The sequence below is a fragment of the Pseudopodoces humilis genome, chromosome 23, assembly GCF_049639895.1.
Source record: "Pseudopodoces humilis isolate 2021_Gansu_Grassland_sample_001 chromosome 23, ASM4963989v1, whole genome shotgun sequence".
In the NCBI taxonomy this organism is placed as follows: domain Eukaryota; kingdom Metazoa; phylum Chordata; class Aves; order Passeriformes; family Paridae; genus Pseudopodoces; species Pseudopodoces humilis.
Genome location: NC_142222.1, coordinates 3660643 through 3686668, shown reverse-complemented (window position 1 = coordinate 3686668; position 26026 = coordinate 3660643). Strand labels below are relative to the sequence as shown.

At 52.1% G+C, this 26026-nt stretch overlaps 2 protein-coding genes across 6 annotated transcripts; one reads left to right on the top strand and one right to left on the bottom strand.

Moving 5' to 3' along the window:
• The first annotated feature begins 1233 nt into the window (after window positions 1–1233).
• On the top strand, window positions 1234–16037 carry ADORA2B (adenosine A2b receptor). Its single transcript, XM_005525745.3, has 2 exons — window positions 1234–1738; window positions 12838–16037. The coding sequence occupies exons 1-2, from the start codon at window positions 1374–1376 to the stop codon at window positions 13529–13531; spliced, it is 1059 nt and encodes a 352-aa protein (XP_005525802.1). The 5' UTR covers window positions 1234–1373; the 3' UTR covers window positions 13532–16037.
• Window positions 1735–26019, bottom strand: ZSWIM7 (zinc finger SWIM-type containing 7). Of its 5 annotated transcripts, none has more exons than XR_015774417.1 (8): window positions 25998–26019; window positions 25250–25349; window positions 23543–23564; window positions 21100–21202; window positions 16826–16930; window positions 5259–5388; window positions 4286–4386; window positions 1735–2127 (listed from the first exon to the last, which is right to left on the bottom strand). XR_015774417.1 is itself a non-coding variant. In XM_005525744.3 (6 exons), exons 2-6 carry the CDS (start codon window positions 25326–25328, stop codon window positions 16337–16339), a joined length of 426 nt encoding a protein of 141 aa, XP_005525801.1. In that variant the 5' UTR covers window positions 25329–25349; window positions 25832–26013; the 3' UTR covers window positions 16182–16336. The 5 variants fall into 5 exon arrangements, 1 of the variants encoding a protein (XP_005525801.1); XR_015774416.1 differs by having other exon boundaries at window positions 25832–26013; XR_015774418.1 differs by lacking the exon at window positions 23543–23564 and having other exon boundaries at window positions 25832–26013.
• Between the last annotated feature and the right edge of the window lie 7 nt (window positions 26020–26026).

Here is a 26026-nt window from a genome sequence, read left to right as displayed (position 1 = left end):
GCAGGAGTGTTTCCATTTGTACTACAACCAAAGGAATCATTTCAGTCCTATTTTCCCCATGTTTTTTGCTCTGATTTAACTCTGGATCCTTAGAAAGCATTCCCTTCCACAGGATTTAGTTTACAACTTTGTTTAAAAAAAAAAAAAAGTCAATGGCAATGTCTTTTATTTTCTGTTTGCTATAGGAAGGTTTCTTTTCTTTAATTGTTTGTAATTTTTTCCACTTTCTACCCTGGACTATTCAGTGCTGCGGATGTTTCAGCAGTGGTGGGAAGTTCAATCTCTGTTCTGTGTTTTGATGGTGAATGCAATATAAAGCGTGAAACCTGCAATGAAAAGGTAACCAGTTATTAAATATCTTCACCTTCCAGGCTGTTTTAAGATCCACCAGAGCAGAGAACCCCTTCAGATATCATTTTCCTTAAGCTCCTTAGACCAAAACTCGACCGCTTCAGCCCTGTAATGGCATTTGCTAATCCGTGGTATTTTGCCATTTCTTACATCAGGAAATGTCCCGCTGTGCCATAACCATCCAGAGATCGAGCACTGCCAGGATTTTGTGAAATCCCGTACTTTGGATCAGCCTCTCCTGGTGGCGAACTTTTTTTTCTTTTGCTGCGGCAACCCCGGTGTCCCGGAGCAGCAGCAGCAGCATCCGGAGTCCTCGAGTCTGGGGACAGCGAAGGCAACTTTTTATTGAGAATTGCGCAAAGCGGTGCCCAAAACCTCCGGGGAGCCGCACACGCCGGGTCAGGGGAGCCGTCCGGGGCCGGGGGTGCGGGATCGGGGCCGGGGGGAGCCGTCCGGGGCCGGGCGCTGCGGGGGCGCGGTGCCGGTGCCGCCGGGTCCCGGCCAATGGCTCCGCGCCGCGCACTCCCCGCCCCGCTCGCCCCACGAGCAGAAATAGCCCCGCCACCGCCGGCAGCGGCTTTTGCGCGAGGAGCGGGCGGCAGCGGAGCAGCGTCCCCGGGAGGAGCATCCCCGGGCGGAGGAGCAGCAGCCCCGGGAGGGGCAGCCCCGGGCGGAGGAGCAGCCCCAGGAGCGGCAGCCCCGGGCGGAGGAGCAGCCCCAGGAGCGGCAGCCCCGGGCGGGGGAGCAGCAGCCCCGGGCGGAGGAGCAGCCCCAGGAGCGGCAGCCCCGGGCGGAGCAGCCCCGATGGCCCCGCGGGTGGCGGTGGCTGCGGGCGGGCGCTGAGCAGAGCCGCGGATGCCGGGCGGGGGCCGGGCCGTGCGGGCAGCGGGGGGCCGCGGCCCGGGGCTCGCCGCGCCCCTCCGGCCCCCCAGGGCCGCGGGGAGCCCAGACATGGGCGTTCGGCTGCCCCGTGGCGTGTCGGTACCTGCGGGAGAGAGCCCGGCGGAAAGTCCCTTCTTCCCATGAGCAGCGCCTGCTCCGGGTGCTGGGCTCTCGCCATGGACACTCTGAAAACCACCTACATCGTGCTGGAGCTCATCATCGCCGTGCTCTCCATCGCTGGCAACGTGCTGGTCTGCTGGGCTGTGGCCATCAACAGCACCTTGAAGAACGCCACCAACTATTTCCTGGTGTCTCTGGCGGTGGCTGACATCGCCGTGGGGTTGCTGGCCATCCCTTTCGCCATCACCATCAGCATTGGCTTCCAGGTGGATTTTCACAGCTGCCTCTTCTTCGCCTGTTTCGTGCTGGTGCTGACCCAAAGCTCCATTTTCAGCCTGCTGGCGGTGGCCATCGACAGGTACCTGGCTATTAAGATCCCGCTGAGGTAAGAGATTGGAGTGGGAGGGCAGCCACATTCCCTGACAGCCTGGGTCAGACCTTCCTGCTCTTAGCGTGCAGTAACTTCTCACCTCCAGTCCTGCTCCAAAGTTTTGGGGCACACAGGTGACGAGAATAGCAGAGGTTTGGCACTCGCTGCAGGACTGGGATCAGTATCACACCTCTTGCTTCAAAATACACCTGGAAGTTCGGTTTCTTGAAGATGTTTGCCTTGGGAGGGTCAGTGGCTTCTCGCGGGGGCCTGCAGTGGTGAAAGGCCGTGTTTGGGATGGTTGTGGCTCATCCGTGTAGGTATTTATACAGCCCCTTTATTGTGGTGTCCAGGCAGCTCCCAGGTAATTAAATAGAGGAGCAGCCACTCTTTCCTAATTCCTGCTGTGAAAGGAGAAGAGGAGAGCAGAAAGATTCACACGTCAGATTTTGGAGTTTTACATTTCAGTCCCATCCAAGTGCAGCATCCAAGACATGAATTGGTTTCCCTCTAATTCGTGGGAATTGAACTAAAATGGGGAAAACTGTATGGAAGAGAAATTACAGGCACCTCTCAGTGGGCTGGTGCAGCAGCTTCCTTAAGCTGAAGTGCACCAAAGCCCGGCCTTTTCATTATGAACGACCTGAGTTTGTTCGTCTCAGTCTCCCCCATGTCTCAGTCCTTCCCTGGGAATGAGCCACTGATGGAGCGACCCCCGGCAGTCCAGGACAGCTCCGGGGACTGGCCAAGAGCAGAGGCCGTGGGGAAACAGGGCAGATGTGGCACAGGGACCTCAGCTGAACTCCGGAGAGCCGCAGCTTTCCTGGGTACTGCTCGTCCCCGGCATCTCTCGTGCACGAGCAGTGAAGTCACCCCAAAACGACTCAGAAAAAGAAAACCCTTTCACCCTGTTCTGGCACCTTGCATCTGAGACCTCCCATAGGTTGAGCAAACATTAATTAGTCATCAGGCAGCGGTGGAAAAGCGTGGCTGTGCATCATCACAGCACGGCTCGTGGAAATTCCGGGGGATGTCGTGCAAGCGGGAGCAGACTTGCAGCAGAGCAGGGACAGGGACAGGGACGGGTTGTTTCCAGCATCCCTGACCCTGTTTCTGACCCTCCCAGCCGGGCTCACAGACCCACCCTGGCTCAGGAGAATGCTGTGGTGTCTTTTCCACCCATTTGTCCAGGGCTTTCTCACGATGGCAGGGCAGCGGCACAGCAGCAGCTCAGATTGTTCAGTTTCATCACAGCCCTGGCCACAAGCTGTCAGGCAATAACTATTTTTGTACCACAGGCAACTCAACTTTCTGCAGCTGAGGAAACTGTGGTGAGGGGTTTCTGCTCTGCTGAGATCCAGGGGGAAGCCGAGGATCAGAAATGCTCAGAGGGATCATTCCTGTGCTCACAGAAGGGAAGTGGCTTTGCCAACTGACAAAACAGCCAGTGTTTCCTCCACGCTTTTTCCCCCAATCCTGGTCTTGAGCAGGTTTGCTCGACTCTCCATCAGGGCAGTTCATTCCAGGGCAGTTTTGCCTTGCTTCAGGATTCTTTCCCAGCTTTGTTTTCCTTACCCCATCTCACACCAAATCTTTTATTTCATTTGTACAAACATCTTTATTCCTACGAGTGCTTTTGAGTTGGACGCAAATGGAGACCACGGAGTCCCATCCTAGGCTGGCTGAGGTGCAAAATTTGGATTAAACTCCCTCTTGGCATTGAGGCCTAATTCAGTGCTCTCAGAAAAAACCAGTGAGTAAAAAAGTCCTTTCCAGGGAGGCGAGTTCTCCCTGTGAGGAGCAGGACAGTGGGCAGGCCACTGACAGGAGATTTAGGGACTGATACCAAAAGGCTTTTTTTCAGTTGTACAGCAAAGACCAAAAGGGGATAGAGGAGGTTATAAATCTACACAGGCTCCCTTTTCTACTGCAGCAGGGTTTTTCCAGCAAGGCTTGGTTGGAGTTTTCTCTTCAGCACCATTATTCCTGGGAATAATGCAGAGCTCCACGGTGCTGCTGGCAGGGAACTTCTCCCACCACCCTCTCTGGGCAGGAGCATGTGCCATTTCTGGAATCAGCGTTGTGCTGTGGGAACGGGAAGCTGATCATCCATTTCTAGGAATGGAGACTGTAGGAAAAGCTTTTCTCATTAAAACACCCATTCTGGAGGCCAGTGCAGAGGCTGATACCAGGCCTCATTTCATACAAAAATGATTTGTGCCCTGCCCTGTCCAGCAATTACCATAAATAATGTGGTTGTCGCAGAGCAGATGAGTGTCCTTGTCACAGCCAGTGCTCCATCAGCTCCCTGTGGAAAGCTCGGCAGGGACATTAAGGACTGGCTATGCCACATTATTTAATACCATTTCAGAGCTGTTTGAGAGGTTGGGTAGGCCTGTGGGCTGGGGTACAGCAGAACTTTGCATTACAGCTAGGCTAATAATGGATTTTTCAGCTCTGTGGCTGAACCAAGAAATCCCGTGGGGAAGAGGAAAATTGTTTCAGTGAAACTGGAACAGTGATGTTGGGAGGTTTCAGTGAAGCAAAGTGATCCTGACCAACCTGGCAGATTTTGGGTTGAGTTGCCCAACCCTTCCAATGTGGTTGTGCTGCTGTTTGAGGTCAAGACTTCTTCACTGGGGAAGGAACTGACAACTTCTCATCTGGAGAAATGCAGAACAAAAAGTCTTATTTTAAAAATGGTGGTTTAGAACCCTCCCTCTTCTGGCTAAAAATATTGCTGAATTTGACCCGAAGCCATGAATTCTTTCTGTCCCTCGAAACTCGTATTTCGCTTGTTTGCTTTTGATGAATTTACTGTTTGTGGAGAAGCCCCCACCCACGCTGCCCACTCTGTGCAGCTGCAGCTCCGAGCCCTTCCCTGGGTCCCTTCTCTCTTGGCCATCACCAGGATGCAGCTCCTTGTCCTGTGTCCCCTCTTCCTGCACCCTCCTGGCTGCTGCCACCCCCGTGTGCCCATCCCTGTGCCCAGGGACACAGCTCCATCCCAGCTCTCCTCTGCCAGCCTGACCCCCCCCACAGCATTTCCTCCAAGCAGAATATCCAAGCCAGGGAATCGAGCATCTCTCAACAGCAGCAAATCCATCCTGCAGAGAGCACTTGGCATAGAGACTTCGGCTCTCTGGCTTCTTCCAGGGCTGGATTTCACCCCACTGTCCCATAGCTGTGAGCCAAAGAAGATTTGTAGGTGGAATAAAACAGTTTCCTTTTATTTGCGTTAACTCAAATCCTTTGGCGTGGCAAAGAATTGTAGCTAGGGAGGGATGCCTGGAACAAACGTGTCAGGAATTAGGGAGGGAGAAAAGAATCTGTATTTGGAAGGCAAAAGAAGAATGAAACAGTGAGTAACAACACGCTGTGTGTGCCCCTGTCCACTGGTACCTCCTGCAGGACAGTGGATATGTTGCTGCTGCCTGGCAAACATCCCAGCATGGGAAAATTATCCCCAGCTCCCTGGGATTTGAGCTGATCTGCTGCTTGTCCTGGGTTTAGTTCTCTCCATCTTCAACTTTACCCCTTGCAGATGTGCAGGACTGATGTTCCAGGGAAGCTTTGCTATGAATTGGAGCAGGGTCCCAGCCACATTCTCTCCCTTTTGCACATCTTTGAGCTCTTGCTGCCCCTTCTGCAGACAGAGGATCCTCCTATGGATTCACAATCAGTTAATGGGATCAGGATCTGTTCATGGTGCTACCCTGATCTTCCTCTGCTCCTGCCAGTATCCCACAGGAGCTGCTGCCCCCCCTTGGCTTTGACATGAGGAAGGCAACAGTGCAGCTCCTTCCTGCTATCCTCGTGGGACAGATTAAATTTGGATTGTTGCTGGTTTTCCCTCATTCTTTCCAGAGTGGCTGATGCTGAGGCTCTGCCCGCCCTCACTGCTCCCCTCTGCTGCAGAGGAGGGGTTCCCTCTGCCTTCCCCAGCAAAGATTTGTTCCCAGTCCCTGTCAACTCCCAGCTTGTTGCTCAGCAAAGCAAACTGGTGGGGTTTGATGTCAAGTGGGAGGGCTGGAGCCACTGGGGAGCAGAGAAAATCCTCTTGGTGTTCAGCTGCCACTGTGTGAGTGCCACCAGCACACAGAACTGCAGCTGCTCTTCCTCCTTGTGCCCTTGCCTCATTTCCTTTGGTCCTTGCACTGCCCTTCATCTGAACCCCTGGGAATAGTCTCTGTGTGGCTCCTGTGCTGTGCCCACTCCCTGAGCATCCTTATCCCTGCTTCCAGAGCCTCCCCATCCCACAGGATGCTATGCCTGGCCCTGGTTATCACTGAGTTATAAACTGCAAGTGCCACAGACCCAGCAAGGGCAGGAGGGCTGGGGTGTTCTCTTGAGCAATGGAGCTGTCACATTGTTTATGTCAGCCAAGCTGGGCCCAGAGGATGTGGGAGGATCTCACAGGGCTGCCACTCACTCCAGCCTTTGGATGCAGCCAAAACTCAACAACAAAAATCAGGAATACACAGGAGTCAACATGTGCCCTTGTGGTAATAAAGTAGAGAGGAGAAATCACAGCTATTTTTAGCTGTGAGCAGCCTGCTTTCCTTAAAATGCATGTTCCAGATTTTTATATCTTTCCTGCACCTTTGAGGCCACTTCCCTCCCAAAAAACAAAAGTCCTGACAGGAAAAGGAACTTGGACCTCTTTGGGACCTCTGCCCTGACACAGCTTCTGCAGAAGCTGGGGGACAGCAGGGATGCCAGGGAACATCAGGGACGCTTCCAGGCTGTTGGCTGAGGGCACTGATCTCCAGGCTGAGTCAGAGCCCAGATCTTTGGATTTAGAAGGTTTTTATTCTGTTTTGGCCAGCTCAATCTGTAACTTTTTTTAAAAAAGCAACTTTTGAAATAAAGCAGGATATTTTGATCTTCCAGAGAAAAGACACAAAACCAAAATGTTTAGGGAATGTGTGCAATGCAAAGAGAGGATTAACTCTCATCCAATGGATAATATCAGGCCTGGGCATGAGCCACAGATAAGCTGAGAGTGCATCCTGGGGATGTCCCTGTGTGTGTGTGTGTGTGTGTGTGTGTGTGTCCCTGCTCTTACACCCTTCAGTGCCATCTGGGCCCTGGTCTCACTGGGACCAGAGCTGGTGGATCCACTGGGGACAAGGGACAGAGCACAGTCCCTGCAGGAGCAGCTCTAGGCCATGTTCCCCCTTCCCACTGCTCAAACCTTCCATGGGATGTGCCCCATGTGCTGGAACAGGGCTGGGTGCTCTGTCCAACCTGGCCAGGCAGGGAGGAGAGGATGGGACGGGCTCCCGGAGCTGCTGGAATAGGCTGGGATGAGGCACAATGGGCTCAGTGCTGACCCTGCCAGGTCCCCCAGCCCCTGGGGAGGGCGGTCAGGGCTCTGCAGTGAGGGCAGCTGAGCAGCAGCTTGGTGGGGCTGGTGGGTGGAAAGGCAGTGGTTTGGAAGCTTTGGGAAGGGGGGTGCACCCCTTTCATTGCAGAGAGATCCAGCAGAGATCTGCTGTCTCCCACCCTTACCTGCTATCGCAGTGAGCAGGGCACGGGCAGGGGCAGCACTCAGAGCTGTCTGGGACACGGGATCGCACCCAAACAGCCGCCTCTGAATCCCAGGCCCCACCTCACCTCTGCCAGGACCTGGAACTCAGCCCCCGGGTGAGGCTCGGAAGGACAAAAACTCCCAGCCCCGGGCCCCAGCGGGTTGATGAGGCTGGGCTGCAGAGCCCCGGGGGAGGGTGGGGCTGAGGTCTTAAACAGGGGAGAGCGGGGGTGGTGTTCAAGACTCAGAAACACAAAGCACCAGTGTCACACCAGTGTCACACCAGTGTCACACCAGTATCACACCAGTATCACTCTGATTGCACACCGGTGTCACACCAGTGTCACACCAGTGTCACACCAGTATCACACCAGTATCACTCTGATTGCACACCAGTGTCACACCAGTGTCACACCAGTATCACACCAGTATCACTCTGATTGCACACCGGTGTCACACCAGTGTCACACCAGTATCACACCAGTATCACACCAGTGTCACACCAGTGTCACACCAGTATCACACCAGTATCACACCAGTGTCACACCAGTGTCACACCAGTATCACACCAGTATCACACCAGTGTCACACCAGTATCACACCAGTATCACACTCTCCTGCAGGCACAGGGGCGTTTTGGGGCAGCTGCTGCTGTTCGCATGTGGGGGGATGCTGGAGTGTGGAAGCAGCGCGCAGGGAGAGGGGGCCGGGCTCATTTCCTTCCTGTGCTCGGGGCTCTGTTGGCCTCAGTTTGCCCCAGGCAGGGTGTGAGCCCGCCCCGCTCCCAGCCTCGGTGTCTGAGTTCAGTTTTCAGTCACTTTTTCTCAGCCGAGATCCCTCCCACACGCGAACGCCTCGGTGCTGCTGCGAGAGATGCAGCTCGCCGGTGCTGGCAGCGCTCAGCAGGCGCTGTCCCGAGCCCCTGGCAGCGCCTGTTCCCCTGTGACTCCCGGATTCCCCAGTGCCATTTGCAGGTTCGATCCCTTTCCCTCGTTCCCACGCTGCTGCACAGCCGAGGGCGCTGCCCCTCTCCCGGCTCTGTCCCCACCCCGGGCAAGGAGCGCTCCCCGGAGGGTTCAGTGCCTGGAGGAGAGCTGGGACAGGGATTTAAACTTGTTTGATAGGCGGGACTGGTGCTGGGGACACGGGGACCCGGGGGAGGGGACCTTCCACCCGAGAGGCATCCCCAGGGCTGGGTGTGCCTGTTTCTCTGGTCTTCCTGCCCCCGGGAGCTCACCTGAGCCGGGGCTGGCAACAGTGTGACAGTGACAATGTGACAGTGTGACAGTGACAGTGACAGTGTGACAGTGACAGTGACAGTGTGACAGTGACAGTGTGACAGTGTGACAGTGACAGTGACAGTGTGACAGTGTGACAGTGACAGTGACAGTGTGGCAGTGACAGTGTGACAGTGACAGTGACTGACAGTGTGACAGTGTGGCTGTGACAGCCCCTGCCCAGCGGAAGGCCGGCAGTGCTGCTGTTGTCCCTGTGCACAATGGGGACAGATGTGGGAGGAAGTGATTTGTCTGCCCGGGACAGGGACACTCACAGATGTCCCACTTCCCCAGCTGATTGTGTCACCACTGATCACATCTCTGGCCGCCAACTCCTTCCTGGTTAAACAGCACAGCTTTTTATTTCTTTTTCTCTTTCCCCCTCCTCTCTAAGGTGCAATTAACGATTCATTTAAAATGTCCTGCCAGGATATCTCAGCTGGTGTGTGATCTCCATTCCTGGCTGTGCATGGAGCACAGAGGCAGCAATGGTGCTCACTTTATTATAGCTAAAAATATATATATATATTTAAAAAAAGAGCAAGAAGCAAAGTACAGCTGTGAGGAGGTGACAAGGACACAATGCTTGGCAGCCGAGCTGCTCTCACCCCTTGTGAATGGAGGTGTCTGTGCATTTCCCTTCACACTTAAAATAGAAATACATGAATTGTCACTGGTTGTTTGTACCAGAGCACCTGCCTGGTCCAAGTTCTGCCAACTCCATCTGCTCCTCTGCCTGCATCCAGCAGCCTGGGCAGGGGCACAGTGGGGAGGGAGCACAAGCCATGTGTGAGTGTGGAATTTAAGGTTTGAAATTGTTCATCGGAGGCTGATCCTGCTCTGGAGGCAGTGGGAGAACCCAAAGTGCTTGAGCAGCCTCTGCTCTGGCACAGGGACATGATGAGGGCAAGGGCTGTGTGGCACCACAAGGCTTTGATGTGTTCACCCTTTTGGGCTGCTTGGGGACAGGCAGGATTCTCCTGTTGCTGCTCTCTAAGGTAAATAATGTGGCAACAACAGTCCCATTCCAGAGTGTTTCCCCCAGGCTGCTGTTCCTACCCCAAGCCCATCACCCCAAAAGCTGAATTTCTCCTGCTGTGCTTTCCCTGTTTGACAGAGCTCAGGGGCAGCAGGGCTGGGGTGAGCTCCCCAGGGCCCAGCAGGGGCTGGTGGGCAGATGCCAGGGACTTGCAGGACATGACTCAGTTCCTGCCTTTGGGAGCCAAACTGCTGAGGCCGGGCTGGCAGCGTGTCCTGCTCGGTGCCAGCTGTGCTCAGCACCAGCCTGGGACACCTGGCTGCTTCCCAGCCCCAGGAAATGGCAGCAGAAATGCAAAAAAACCCCAACCCAAACCATCCTACCAACACACAGTGGGACTTCCTAACAGAACTCGCCCTTTTGGTGTTTGCTGTGATGCTCTTCCAGGAGAACTCTGGGTTTTGGGGGGATGCCTGCTGTGGGAAGGCCACCAGGAGCAGGGGACACCTCGTCCAGCCCCAGTGGAGCCTCAGCTGGAGCCTTTGTGGCCCATGGGGGGCAGGGACAATGGAGACAGCTGAGCTCTCCTTAGAGCACTTGTCCTCCTGCAGTGGCCCTGGTGGCCCGTGTACAGCTCAGGACAGGGGACTGGCTCACCCCACGACAGCGTCAGGGCTCCCATGTGTCCATTGGGAGGGCAGGATAATTAAAGCCTTCATGGTGATTGCACCAGTGAAGAGAATTTACCTGGTGGTGTAAGAGGAACTAATGCATTGCCAGGTTATTTAATTCCACTAAATAATTTTAAAATATTCAGCTGTTATTTACATTAAAGCAACATTTGGTGCCTCTAGGTGGAAGCGCAGAGGTGGTTCAATATTTGTTATACATTAGTTGAACAGACTTAGGTGAGTAAATTTATTTTAATAGGTTGGGGTTTTTGCCTAATAATATTAAACCTAAAAGAGAATGAAGGAGGGAGAATTCTGAGTTGTGAAAATCTGTTGGTTCTTCACTGACTCTGTTTATTTATAGAGCTTAGGGAAGAGCTTGTGAGACTTCTCTTACCTGGATCTGGTGACATTCATTAATTTTTTTTTTGAGTATGTGCTTAACTTCTGTTGACTTAAGGGCAATACAGGCAGAGTCCCACCAAATGAGTGTATTAAGGTAATAACAAAGTAATTAATGAACAATTCTAGGACATCAGGCTATTCTCAATTTCACCGTGGGCTCTTCTGGCTGGCCACAGCAATGACCATCACCAGCACCTGCCATCAGCTGGATGCTGAGATGGTGGGAGGGCTTTGCAATGCAAATTCTGGGGAAACGAAGAGCTCATCCAAGCAGGGCATTTATTTCCTGTAAAAAGCCATCTCCACCTCTTCCCTGGGCCTCCAGCCCTCCCCATTGCTCAGCTCTGGCTCTTGCAGACTGGGAGCCCAGAATGTTTTTACATCTTCTCTCAGAGGATATAAAAATGCACGTGCTGCAGTCCCAGCTGCAGCTCCGCTGGGAGCACTGGGAAGAGGAGCAGCTCTAAAATAAACAGGCCACCAGTACAGCCACTGGAACATTAAGTTGCTTCTTGACTGGTCTTGTAAACCTTCAAGCCAAGCCTTATCTTAGCAGAAGAGTTCAGGAGAACAGATGGAAGAAGCCTTATTTGGGGCCAAACGTTCTCAGCAAGAGGCAGCAGCGAAAGTCACCAGCCTGGGACCTCAGCATGGCCATAGCAGATTCTGCTCCTGAGCACACAAACCCCTCCATTCCTTCAGTTTCTGTTTCTATTCAATGGGCCCTTTGGCATTTTCCAGTCTCACCATGGCAGTTTTTGGGATGGAGCACTTGGAGAGATCCTCTAAGCAGGGCAAGCACAAGCCACAGAGCTGCAGTTTTCCCTTTCTGCTGTGGAGCTGAGAGAGCAGCAGCTCCTGGTGCCTCTGCAGCGCTGACTGAGCTTGGCCAGGGCTGTAGCTCAAGGCTCAAACTTTGCCAAGAGATGGGATTTCTGTCAACTTGCTCAAATCTCAATGATTTCAGATCCCACAAGCCCAGACCAGCTCCAGGTCCTGGAAACTTAATGCGGGGTCTCAAAAGCAACAGGCTTGGCCTCACTGATGCTCTCTTTGAGAACTTCTCATCTTCTGAAGTATTGAAACTTATTAATAATGAGATAAAAATGCAGGAGAAGCCCCTCAGTGGCTGGATCTACACTTCTGACACCAACCCTTGGACTGTGTCCACAATTCAGCAGCTCCTGTGTCCTCCCAGCCAGCCCACCTCATGCCTGAAGAAGGAGCTGAGAGCTCCCCCAGCCCATCTTTGACTCCCAGTTGGTGCTGGCAGACCCCCACTGTCCCCCCTGTCCTTGCAGGAGGAGCAGGAGGCTCAGCTCAAACGGAGGTATTGCTGTGATTCACAGGCACAGCTGCAGTTCTGTGGGAATAAAACCCTCCCCTGCTTCACGGGCCGGAAGAAAATCAGAACAAATGTTCTTAGAAAAGGAGGAGCAGGGCAGCCAAGCCAGAGTAAACAAGCACTGAGAGAAGGGTGTGGGAAGGAGGGGACATGTGGCAACCAGCAGATTCTCAGTGGCAGTGGAGGGGACAGGAGTGGGTTTCTCTTCTGGCACTTGCTGGTTCTTCCTATCTCCAGACAAGGGTCCAACTGATGCTTTGATTTTTTTTCTGGTTGCTCCCACACCAGACTTTTGCTGCTTTACATTCCAGCTCTGTTTGTGTCTCTGAGCATCTGAGGTCAGGAGGGGCCATGAAGGGACTCAGTGGGATGAGGAAAGTGTGGGGCAGCACCAGGCTCAGCACTGCACAAACTTGTCCCTGGGCCACAGCAGAGCTTCTCCATAACCCATGTGGGATTGCAATGCAGAAATGGGCACCAGCATTGCCCCAGCTGAACGGGGTCAGCCCAGGAATTGGCCCAGCAGTGGCTGCTCAGAGCCAGAGAGCATCAGTCCCAGGGAGCCTCCCTGCCCGTGCCCTGCTGGCACCTGGAGGTTTAGGATCACACAATGCTAAAGCCTTTTTTAAGACTCCGAGTCCCTTCCCTGCCCTTGCAGGGGGTTTGTGGGCTGGGGCAGGGCCTGGCGCCTCTCAGGAATAGTAAATGAATCATCTCCCCAAATCATGGGCTGTGGGTGGAAAGCACAGGTGAGAGTTTTTGCCCCTCGGGTGATCAGAGAGGTGAGGCTCCCTCGTGGGTGTGGCTTTTGTCTCATTAACCAGAACACTGATGACTTTAACTGCAGGGAAGTCACCAGTGCTCTTTATGTAACATTCACTGTGGTTTTGTCCCGGGGCTGCAGGTACAACAGCCTGGTGACCGGCAAGCGGGCGAGGGGACTCATCGCAGTGCTGTGGCTCCTGTCCTTTGGGATTGGACTGACCCCACTGATGGGCTGGAACAAAGCCATGAGTGGCTGTCCCAATGCCACCAACGAGACAGGGGCTGAGCCTGGGACAGAGCCCCATGGCTGCTTCATCTCATGCCTCTTTGAGAATGTGGTGACCATGAGCTACATGGTCTACTTCAACTTCTTTGGCTGTGTGCTGCTCCCACTCGTCATCATGCTGGGGATCTACATCAAGATATTCATGGTGGCCTGCAAGCAGCTGCACCAGATCGAGCTGATGGGCAACTCCAGGACCACCCTGCAGAAGGAGGTGCACGCAGCCAAGTCTCTGGCCATCATTGTGGGGCTTTTTGCCTTCTGCTGGCTGCCCCTGCACATCTTGAACTGCATCACGCACTTCCACGAGGGCTTCTCCAGATCCAAGCCCGAGTGGGTGATGTACGTGGCCATCATCCTCTCCCACGCCAATTCTGTCATCAACCCCATCATCTACGCCTACAGGATCCGGGATTTCCACTGCACCTTCCGCAAGATCCTCTCCAAGATCCTCTGCAAGGCCGACGACCTCCCCAAGTGCCCCTCTGACAACACCCAGAACCTGACTGTCATCAACATCAGCTCCCCCGTGGCCTCGGTGACTGTATGACCCTGCCCCTGCTGCCCCTGGGTGTCCAGCCCATCCCTGGCACTGCCCTGCCCCATGGCAGCAGTCCCAGGAGTGCTCAGAGATGACCACTATGCACTTGTGCAGCTGTGTTTTTATTTTAATTTTTGTAATTAACATCGTGCCTCACAGAGGAGTGACCTGAGCGGGGACACTGAGTGCAGCTCACCCTCCTCTGGAGCCCCAGGGTGTGTGAGAGCTGTGATCCTGTTGTGTTTCCTTTACAGGTGTTTCCAGGTCAAACACTGACTGGGAAAGACTCACCTGCCTGGGGGGGTGTTTCCCCAGTTGTGCTGCTCATGTCAAGTCATAGGATCTTTATTTTAATTATTATTATTATTATTTTTTAATATTTTGTTTCATTTAGGAGTAATAATTTTGTGTCTGATTTTTGAGTTGTTCTCTAAGACCAAACTTGTCAGCACTTTGGTAATACCCTAATTATTCCATCAATTGTTTGATGCAGCTTGTATTCTCTGATGGGAAAATGTCTTACTTAGCCCAGTTGCTGATGTGAAACTGAATCTGTGTTCCAGGCACTGAGGGGGAGGGACTGTGTGGATGGGGAAAACCAGGTAGCCCAGCATGGAAACCCCATTTACTGAAAGATTTGAGAAAAGGTTTGACCAAGGTTTTAGAGCAGAGGTTTTATTGCCTTTAAATCACTTTGGTCCACAGGACTGTGCAGCCCAGTGCTTCAGGTTTGCTTGCAGATCTGTTTCCAGCTATCAAAAAGCAGGAGGCAGAAGCGCCCCAATGATCTTGGCTCATCTAAACCAGAGCCATCAAGGCCAGTGTCACTCTGCCTTGGGGACACGAGCTCTACAATTTCTGCTCCCAGGTCAAGATCTGCCAGCCTTGCAGAGCTTCCTCAAGTGCAGGTTTTAGCTCTAAGAGGTGGGTGCTGCAGCTCACCTGATTCCTAAAGCTTGGTCTGGCTGGGGCACCTCTGCAGCCCTGTAACCTCCAGATGTGAATGCTTTTTTCCCCTCCCTAATAGGAATTTTTATATTTTTATCCCTGAAAAATTGTACTTGAATCACACAGAAATCAACTCTATATTTTTTTTAAATTCTGTTGCACTAAAAGGGGGGTACACACCTCAAGAGTTTCATTACTCTGGCACATATAACGACAAATATGGTGTAAAAATCAATTGCAAAGCTGAAGAAATCTTGTTCCTGCCAGCAGGCAAGAGCTGCAGGAATGACTCTGGGCCCACCATACACAGGGAATGGTTCCCTGGGAGTGCTGGATTTCAGTGCCATTGGAGCAGCTCAGCCCCAAACCTGGGTGAAATCACCAGAGAGCTCTGAATGGGTTTGCACGTGTTTATGCAATGTCCAAATTTAGCTACAGCTCAGTGTCTCAGAGATTGGTATTTCCAGCATGAGTCTGAGCAGTTCAAACCACTGTCCCAAGTGCTTCTCCTCTAACAGCCCCATTCATCTTTGCTGCATCTGCCTTGGTCAGCAGCCAGCTGACACAGGGGCCACCTCCTGCCATTTGGGCAGGGCCTGGCTCTCTCCTCCCTTCATTCCTTCCCTCCCGTGTTATCTTTGGCCCTGTTCCTCCTGTTAATCACAGCTGGAGACAAGCAGGGTTTCACCTGCAGCTCTGGCTGTGGTGCCAAGTGGTTGCAAGCCACATTTATTCTCACAACAAAGGATGGAATCTCTCCCTTTGGCTGCCTGAAACCAACCCAGACTCTCACAGCAGCAACAGAGTGAAACTTTCAGTGCTGTAACACCAAGAAAGAAGGTCCCAGAACCTTTGTCCACATGTGAGAGCTTCCAGTGCAGCTCAGAATTCCTGCATATGGACATGGAGCAGTCCAGATGTGCCTTTGGGCTGTCAGGCATTAACTCTGGCCCAGGTCATGGTCACTGGGCACATGAAGTGCCTTTGTGGATCTGAGCCAAAGATATTTCAAGGCAAAATAAAAATAGGACACTTCCCTTGCTCCCCTCAATAAAAAACTGAAGGTTTCTATAAAAATGTGAAGCAAAAACAGCAGAGGAGTTTCTGTAGTGAGTGCAGCTGTGGCCATTCAGCTGTCACTGCCACTGCTCTGATGTACATGGATGGACGTGTTCTCCTCATGTTGCTCAGATTTTGTACTTGCAGTAACTGTTATTTACATACAAAATGTTTCATTTACCATCCCCAGCACCTGGCTCAGCCTGTGCCCTCTTATTTCTTGTGGTTGACGCGTTCACACAAGCACAAAAGGCCACACTGCCCCCAGGGGGGACAGCAAGGACAGGGAATCACAGCAGGAAGGAGCTGAGTCCCAGGGAAGCAGCCTTGAGGTGGTCAGTGTGTCTGAAAATGTTTCATTTCAAGCACAGCAACCACGTTGATGCTTCCAAAGATCCCATTCCAGTGGAAGCACAGAGCTGTCACCAGCCTCAGAGTGCTGAGGGGTCCCTGCCCTAGTCCCTGGACCAGGTTTGCCACTGAAAAATCAGAAATTGCTCTGAGCTGCCACCTGCAAAGAGCCACAGCAGCTCTTTGATCTGTGGATCACAGAGACCTGTAGAACTACTTGCATTCTGACATCACAATTATTACAGATTAGTTTGAACATCTTCAGAAATCCCAAAAACAGCATAAATAAATGAAACTGAAGTCAACACAGGCCTAATTAATTTATCAGTACCAGGCTGATAATTAACATCACGCTTTGCTGCAGCACAGGAAGAAATCTACTAACCACAATGAGCATTTGACAGCCCTGTAGATATTAAAAATGCCAGCTACACAGCCAGGAGTGATCCAAATCCTTCATCCTTCATCCTCTTCCTCAGCCAGGAGGATGTTTGTGAGCTGCTCCTCAGACACAGCCAGTTCCTGGCAGGCCCCCATGGCCTGGCTGAGGTAGACAGCCAGGATGTGTTTGCACTGCAAAGTTAACAGCAGGAGCAAGGCTGGAATGTCAGCTCTGTCTGGACCAGGAATCCATCCTGGCCAAAATGTGTTTAATGAAGTGCTCAACCCTCCCAGGAGCGTGGTTCCCTCCTGGCACAGGTGGTGCTCAGTGTCCCCAGTTGTGCCATGCAGGGACCTGCCACACAGATCCTGGCTCCTGGCACCCTCCCCACCACTGCTGACCCCCAAAACCCCTCCCTGCACCCAAAATCGGGCTCTCAGAGGCCAGGGACACAGTGGGTCAGGCTCAGCCTGCGTGGTCAGCTCCACACTCCTGTTTGTTTGGGAATTTCAGGGCAGAGCTTTGGGCCCTCTCTCCATGCCAGGCTGAGGAAGAGAACTCACCAGAAGGCTCTCACTCTTCTGCAACACAGAAAACTCAAAGGCGGGGCATGTGCAGAAGTGGCAGGAGCTGTAGCAGGTGTAGAGTTTGCCTGAGCTTCCAAGGACCTGAAACAGAGGCAGGTGAGGAGTCAGAGGCAGGATTCACTTTAATTTCTCTGCCTCAGGCTGGGTCTGCACTGACCCAGCAGTGAGGGGGACATGTCACAGTACCGAAGTGTCCCCAAACGCTGAAGTGACCCACCTAAGCTTGGAGCTCCTCAGCTTTCTCATGTTCTCTACAAGCTTCTCTCCCTGCAGGTGAGGGTGTCCTGTACCTGTGCCTGCAGCAGACCCCAGCCCCAGGGACCTGTCTGATTCTGAAGGGCTGGGAAGGGGGCAGTGGCACCACTCCCTGAGCTCCAGGAGTCACACAGAGCCCAGCTACGAGCCCACAGCCACCATGGGCCGGGACAGGAGAGCAGCACTGAGCATTTGCTCTCCTTTCCCAACCACTGAAGGCTGTTCTGCTCAAAACCAGCTGTAGCTACTGGAATCCAGATCTGCCTGAATAAACAAAGCTGAAGTCTCCAGAGAAGCCCTCCCTGCTCCATCTCTGCTTTGGGAACAGCACTGCCTGCTTTTCCCACATGCTTTTCCTTGCAAGGCTGGTACTGAGGCACCAGGGTGAGCAAACAGGTGAGGGAAGCATTTTTTTCCAGCACGGAGCAATCTGTGAGCTGCTGGAGCTGACTGCAGGATATAGGAAAGCCAGCCTATGGATTATTATTCCTCTTTTGGTCCCTTCAAGACTGGAAAATAGCTTTTAGGAAACTACTTTATGATCTGCAGGAGCAGAACAGACTTGCACAGGGCCCAGGGCTTGGAGGTCACATCACCCACCCCAGGCTGTAGACTGGCTGGGTTTGTGGCACACACACCCCCAAATCCAAAGATAAACACAAAAAGTGAAAAGGCAGTGGAGCTCTGCAGAGTGCTGCTCCCCTCCAGGACATCCCTGGCATTCCAAACCCCTCCAGGGGAACATTGTCCCTCACAGTCCAAAGCTGCACTTCCATGGGGAGCCTTCCCCTGTTCCCTGGAGCTCTCCCTGCACCCTCTGCCCAACAGGGAACATCCAGAAGTTTAGGCTCTCCCACAGAAGTGCCAATGCCTCAAAGTCCCCCTCACTCCCAGCAGATCCAGGACACAAAACTCACATTCTCATTTCAGGGTAAACCATTTTTTTTCTCAGTCTGGCCTTTCCCCTGGGTCCTCCTTTTACTGCAGGCTGAGTTTGTTTCACTTGTGATAAGTTTGTTTTTCTGTAGCCCCTTTGATTGTTATTTCCAAGATGAAGGATTGTGATGGTGCCTTCCCTTCAGAAGTATTTTTCTTTGGGGAGGGGGGGAAGCCACAGACAGACACTGCCAGATTTGGGCTGAGCTCAGCCTTCCCCCATCCTGACCTAGATGGCAAGAACAGAGACTCTGCCTAATAAGGCAAAATCTAAAATCCAAAGACTGGGAGAAAAAGGTGCCTCTGTTCCTGGCCAGCTGCAGCCCAGCCAGGCACCGATTTCCTTCTGCTGTCCTCATCCCTGGGCCTCAGTGAGGAAAAATCCCCCTGGAGGTGTCTGTGCCAGGGTATGGGGGCACAGCACGGTCAGCTGAGGCACCAGCACATGGACAGACAGACAGGCAGCACCACAGCCTGTGCCAGGGCCTGCTGCTCAAACCCTTCACAGTGGGGCATCTGCCACACAGTTCTAGGAAACTAATGAAAAAAGGACATAATGAAAAAAATCCCCAGTGAAGGTGCAGGATGTGAGCGGTGCAAGTGCCAGCTGGCAGGGCTGAAGCACTGCCACAGCTCAGAGCTAAAGGGTGCCCCAAATGCTGCCAGGTCAACACTGCCACATCCAGCACAGCTCCACCACCAGCCAGACCCACCATCCCTGCAGCAGGTAGGATTTACCCCTGACATCAGCTTGGCAGCTATCACCCAAGCTCTCCTGGGATGATTTCAGCTCTGAGGCATCGTGCCTCACTCCATCAGTGCTACTCTGTTAAACAGCAAGGGCACTGAGAGACAAATCTCAGCTTTCATTTGACTGAGGGCTCTTTCTTCTCCCATCTCAGCTCCTGAGAGCAAGAGCTGCCTACACAACAGGGCCTGTCTGAGCAGAGCCTTCCTCCCCTGAAGCAGGACCTGAGATGTGCTAGGTGATATGGAATCACCAGCTCAGATTTGGCTATAATGACCCAAAGGAGTTTCACAACAGAACCAGCCTCATGGCCTCAAAGAGTTCTCCAGAGCCAGCTGCAAGTGGAAGCACCACCTCACATTCCAGCTCAACCACATCTGGGTGGAGATGGCAGGGCTGACTTTGTGGGGGATGATTAACAGGGATGATTGTGCAGTGTCCAGGCAGCCATGGATGCCCCTCTCCCCTGGAGCACAGCTGGGGACATTTCCACACATTTCCAACATTTCCACAGCACACAGGAATGAAGAGCCAGTGACTCCAGTGCAGAACCCACCCAGGGGTTCAGTTTCTATGGCCCCAGATGTGTTCCTGTCGCTGCTCCAGCCCCAGGGTAGACTCTGCTCTTCGTTTCTGCATCTCAGATAGCTGTGATGAGGGAGGATTTCACAATGGCACCAACCTCACACCCCCAGAGAAAATATCTCTTCAGATTCCTCTGTTAATGAACTCATCAGTGTGGCCTTAATCAAGCTCCACTGAAGATGACTGCAGCTGGAGGCACACAGGAACCTCCTTCCTGGAGGTTTGTCCTGCATTAACTCCCTGACCCTGCTGTCCAGGGGTTCCTTCTCCACAGGGAAACCAGAGGCTCCCTCTCCCTGAAGAGGCAGGAGAGCAGTTCTGACACTTGTTCCTTTTCAGTGTGCACCAATTGAGCCCAATATTAATATCTGTGGATTATTAACTGATGCCCAGCAAAGCTGTGCCTTAGCCTGCAGGGCCTGACAAAGCTCTGCAAGGAGAATATGACTGTTCTCTGCCCAGTGGCATTTTCAGACAAGAAACAGTAAAAAAGGGAAAGCCTTTGAGCATTCAATTAATCAGCAAGGCTGTCTGTGGGTGCTGGAAGCATCCTAGGTTTATCAAAATTCCACAGGCAAGCCCTCAACTGGAACCCAAGGCTGTTCTTGAGCCCTGGTTATGATTCATGCTCCTCTGGAGGAGCCCGTGTCCTCTCCGTGGCCCCAGAAGTGATACAGGCTCCGTGTGCAAACTGTGCAAGCTCTGAACACGTGAGAAGGGTTTGTGCCATCAGCCACACCTGACTTCACAGCCTTTTTCTCACCCTACACGACCCCAAAACGCCTCCAGGGGAGGAGAAAAGGTCCTTTGCAGAGGGGACACTTGGAAATGTTCCTTTTGAGTGCCACAGCAGTGAGCAAAGACATTCCCCCTTCCCTGGTGTGTGAAAAGCACAGAGCCAGGCCCAGCCCTAGGTGGGCTGTGCTACTTGAGGGGGTTGGGAGTGTTGAGAAGGAATTGGTGCTTCTTGAGCAAAATCTTTTGGGCACAGGGTCCTAGTGCTCAAGCAGGGCACAGCAGTGTCCCTCTGACTCTGAAAGCCATGGGCTGGATGCAGCTGGTCAATGGCTCACAGCACAGAGACTGTCCTAAAAGAGATGCCACCAGTGCTGGGGGACCACAGAACAAGGAATTGTGCACAGCACAGAAAGGTGAGAGTGAAATATCAATGGCTCCTCTTCTCACCTCACACCCAGCCTGTGCTGTGCTTGATCTCAGGGCTGTGGTGAGCTCTTCTCTGCAAAATTCCATTTCATGGGGATGTTTCCATGATTCACAGCCTTGGCCACACTGAACCAGAATGAAACCCATGGGTTTGGCCTGCATTGCTTCCTCCCAGGCAGCAGAGATCCCCTGCCAAGCAGAGGTCATGAGAGGAAAGAAAGGCAATGATGGCAGATAACACTGAGCTGTGTACAACTGGTCAAGAGGAAGAACTTCCTTTGCTGGATAGGATGAGAGTAATAAAGCAAAATTAGCAATCCCTGGAAAACTTCCTCTTGATTGTGATGCCCACAAACAATACATTGTCTCTGGCTGGCTGGGAGCCACAAAGAAAATTGTTCTGAACTGTGCTGCTCTAAATCTGCTGCTCTCCAGTGTCACTTCAGGAGTTTGTAAAACACTGGTGTCCTCTCTGTGTTTATCTATGCTCTGCAAATCAGGAAAACAGTCTCAGATGCCAACTGGAAACCAGCAGAAAGCAAGAGCAAAGAGAAGCATGTACCTGGTAGAGAGTCCTTCCACTGGGGGACCTGATCTGGGTGACAGAACGCTGATCCACCAGATCCAGAGCTGGGACTGTAGATGGGCCAAAAATGAACTTCAGCCTGGAAGAGAATGTGTCTCTAGTTATGTCACAGCAAAAAGGGAGACCAGCTGGCTCAGCCCCAGGGCACAGAGGAGCCCAGAAGGTGCCCATTGCAAAAGTAAGACATTTTCCTTACTGCAGCTGCTGAAAATGTCCCACGAGCACAAAGGGATTTTAGTGGAGCACACGGAGCCAGACTTGCCAGCACTCACAGCAAAGGGTTTCGTGCTCTGGGCCACCTCAGCTGTGCAGCCAGGCTGTCCTGCATGTACTGCCCTGGACTGATCACTCAGTCTTGAATCCCACCTCTGGGCATGGACTACACAGCTCCCAGGGAAAGGGGAGAGCAAGGATGATCCACAGCTCCTGGAGCAAAAGGATCTGGGGCTCCTTCCTCATCCCCTGGAAATCGGCTCAAACCCTGGGGAATGAGTGGGTCATTTTGTAGCGATCACATCTCTATCACAGGCACAACTGGGGGAAAGTTATCCCTTCTCTACCCACCAAACTGCATCAGAAGGAAGCTGGAGAACACCAGGGAATTACTCAAAGACACTCCACTGCACATGGAGACACCAGATAGCATCAGTTTTACATCTGTGACCCAGCTATGAGCAGGGCTCAGAGACAGCCAAGTTATTACAGATAAACACCCAGGGGCAGCATGTGCCTGATGTCCCTCCACTCCCGCTAAAAACCCTTTCCCTTTCAGGCAGGACATGTGCAGGGATGCACAGCATTTATGGATGAGGGAGTGCCTGGGATGGGGATCACTGCACATCCCAAAGGGGGATTTTATCTCCTGCTGGTGCTGTGCAGGGGTATCGGAAAAGGTGTGTGTTAAATATGGATATCTACACCTTCAGCCTATTGTCCAGACAGCTAATGGGTTTCAAAGTCATTCTAGACCAGTAAATCCAGCTGCTTTGAGCATTTCCAAAGAGCTCAGGGGCAATTCAGTTAACTTTACAGACCTTTCACCCGCTGAGAAAAATCTGTGTAGTCTAGATTGATTCCAAGGGTAAACAACAAGAAAATCAGCAGTGATGAAGAGATAGCACCAAACACGAGCAGGAGACCAAGAGAAAGGGGAAAGTTTCCAAGTGCAGGGAGGACTGAGCAAGGCAGAGCCCCAGCAGGGCTGAGTCAAGCTCACTGATAAGCAGCCAAGCAGACAGACAGATTCCAGGAAGACCAAAACTTGCACAAACTCAAGGCAAGAAGGGCTGGCTCTGTCTGGGGGCTGTGAGGAGGTGGGTGGGGAATGCTTAACATAATACATTCCTTAATGATTAGGTTTGGGACTGTAAGGGGGATGAGTTCAGTGAGTTTCAGGAACTCTTTTCAAATTTAGGAAATTCTTTTCTTGTGTATATAATTTGATCAGTTCAACAGGAAATGCCCACAGGAAATTCAAAGACTTTGGAGATTTGGGAGAGATTGGGAAATTAGAATACTTCTGAGCTCCTGGATGCAGGGAATGGATGGGAATCTGGCTGCCAAGAGTTACCACCCAACCATTATTAAACCTAACAAGAGAATTTCTTTTCTCTTTTCTTTTCTAAGGGGAAGTAAACAAAAGCTTTCAAATCTAATCCCATCTTTCAAAGGCCACTGTGGTCCCAGGAGAGGGAGTCAACACACCTTCCACAGATGTCGTGTCAGATAACTTTAACACAAAGTAATTAAGGCCTGAAGGGTTCCCAATGATCTCATACCCTGGCAGGCAGGACCACAAGGTTACAGATGGATCTGAAAAGTCTCACAGTGACAGTCCCTTTTCTCCACCTTCAGCACCAACTGGTGAGGGCTGAAGCTGTGAAACTTGGATCTCTTAGGTCACTGCTGGGAATGACCAAAGTATTCACAAGGGTGACAAAGCCGACCTGAGACTGCCCCTAAACAAAAGAAAACTCTCAGCCTCCAAGTTAACAATTCCCTTGTGCAGGGTGATGATAAGGACACTTCTCCCTCTCCATCACAGGTGCCCATGACTCAAACAGGAGTGAGCTCAGGGTGCTCACAGTGGCAGGAAGGCAGAGGGATGAATCAGCCTGCAACACAATCCACTCCCACAGCAAACTCCTTCCAGACCTGAGGCTGGACTCAGAGATCAGGTTAAATATCCAGGGTTTAAATTAGAACAAGTCATTACAGGAGATGCAGTGATACAGAGATAATTTTGTGAGTATCTCGAAAAAACCCCTTCAGGACCTTCATTTCCACTACCACCAAAACCACTGGCATTTTTGTGTTTCAGCAGCACTTGGTCAAACACAGGGGAAAACAGTGATGAAAGCTGACACCAGCTGCCCTTCAGCAGAACACTGGGGCAGGAACCGAAGCAGAAGACACTCACCCCAGCAGCAGGTCATCAGGGACTGCAACAGAAAGAAAAGGAAATGTGTTTTCACAGAATTTCACATGACAGGAGGGTCACTGTCCCCCCAAGGTACACCCAGAGGTCACACAGGACTGCAGTGCTCTCAACATCCTCTCTAGCCACCAAAAAAGCAACAAGGAGCAGTGAAATGCTCATGCACAGTGCTAAGGCAGTTACCAAGTACAGCAATCACCACAGGGATTCATTTGAAAAAGAAAAGCAGAAGCCCCAGTGTACTTTCTTTTATGACATTCAAAAGCACACAATAAAAGGCAGGAAGCTCAGCATCTTACTCTCAGTTTAAGAAGCTGGTTAAAAATATATTTATTATTTTCCCTGAAGCTCTCCTGCCATGAGTTGAGAACTCTGGCATCATGACTTTAAAAATGTTGTTTTTTTTCCCCAACACACTCTTGCAGGGCGCCACCAGTTTATGGCTTTCCATACAGCCCACTGAAACACTGTGTCCTCATTTATTGGAACTTCTCCTTAAGATGGAAAGTTACACTCAAGCACAGCAGTGTTTGTTGTAGCTGACAGCTCAGGCTCTGCTTGTCCTCTCTGATCTTTCTGTTGTCACCCAGGGGACACAGTGTACTCTGTCTCTATATCCCACTGGAAGATCTGAATTTTTGACTTTAAAATCCTTTTCTTTCAACAATTCAAAATATTCTCTATGACTTTGCACTGTTGATTTGAATTTTCCAGCTTTATTTGAATTTAATTCTGCAAAAGGATCAATCATTTTGTCTCCACAGCTCTGTCTCAAATGTGTGCTTTAGTATCACTCTGCTGCTTTAAGGACATCTTTAAAGGAATGTAAACTTCTTCTTTTGCTCAGTTTACAACAGGATTTATAAAGCTCTTTTAAAAGTCACATGTAGATTTTGGATCTACTCTAACCTGACAGGAGCCATAATGCAAGTGTGCCAAAAAGCTGTCACTCTGACAGTGTAGACATGAAGTTTCTGCCCATTCCTCACTCCCACGTAGTGCTCAAGACAGATTTATCTGAATTCTTATTTGTTTGGCCTTTGTGCAGTTAAAAATATTCCTTCAGCAGACACTTTCCTTGGGAAGAGCCATTCTGTGCAACTCATCCAGTAAACACAAACATTAATATTCTCTTCGCACAGATCCAGCAAAGGTAATTGTTCTTAACCTAGCTGCTGGAACTGGCCAGGATTTCACTGCTGCCTTGTGCTCGTTTCCCTGAAGCGCTGGGAGGTTGTTCCCAGCTGGGATCACCAGCACACCCCCTCTGCCGGTCAGCCAGGCAGCGACTTTGGGAAATTTCCCTTTCCAACTCCACTTTTGGGACTGGTGAGTCTATAAAACCAGCAGGGCAGAGGGCACAGCAGAATTCCTGCCCAGAGGCATTAATTTATCATCCCTCAAGTGTGACCACGTGCACCAGGAGTTCTGAGAAGCAGCATTACCCTGAAACCTCACATTAAAAAAAAAAAAAAGAGTCCAAACTGGTGTGATTTTTCAATTAGACTTGGAGAAGGGGCTGCTCCTCATTATCTGTGCTTCACACCCGTCTGTTGTCACAAAAAAGGACACAAAGGTGAAGGCTGTCCCTGAGACAAGGGGGTCTGGTAAAAAAGGGGAGGCCAAGGACCCTCATCACTCCCTCAGGGTGTGACAGGCTCCTGACCACTGCTGGCATCCTTCACGTACCCTGTGAGGTCTCCTGGAAAGCCTTTTTGATCTCTCTCAAGAGCTCTTGTGCCACTGCTGGCAAGGTACTCCTGTCCATCCCCCTGGCACGGGATCATCCCTGGAAACGAGACAGGACAGGAGACAGTGGGAAATCTTTAGTGTCGCCATGGATACTGAGCATCAGGAAGGGTTATCTGGGCACTCCATTCCAACCCAACAACCAGGCCAAGGAATGGCATCCTTTAAATTGTCTTAAAAGCAACTTTTAAATTTTTTTTTTTTTAAATACATTCTGGGGACACAGGAATCCTCACGAACACACGGGTGTCTCTGAGATGCCCCCACACAAACACAGGTCCCGCGGAAGGGAGCGGTCACTGCCCAGGGCAGCAGATGTTCCTCATGCCCAGGTGGCATTTCCTGGAGAGCAGCGCCTGGCGCAGGCCCCTGTCACCCTTCTGGGGCATTTACACACGGATGGGGTCCCCTTCCCGCCGCCCCAGCTCCCTCAGCCTTTCCTGGGGGATGCTCCAGCCCCTTCCTCATCTTTGTTCCCGCTCTGTGTCCTGAGGGGCCGGCCATGGGCTGGGACCTGCTCACCAGGGCGGCCAGAGCGGCAGGATCCGGGTCCCGGTGCCGCTCCCGGTGCCGCTCCCGGTGCCGCTCCCGGTGCCGCTCCCGGTGCCGCTCCCGGTGCCGCTCCCGGTGCCGCTCCCGGTGCCGCTCCCGGTGCCGCTCCCGGTGGGACCCGCTCCCGGTGCCGTACCCAACGTCACGACGCCGCCCCGTGCCCGC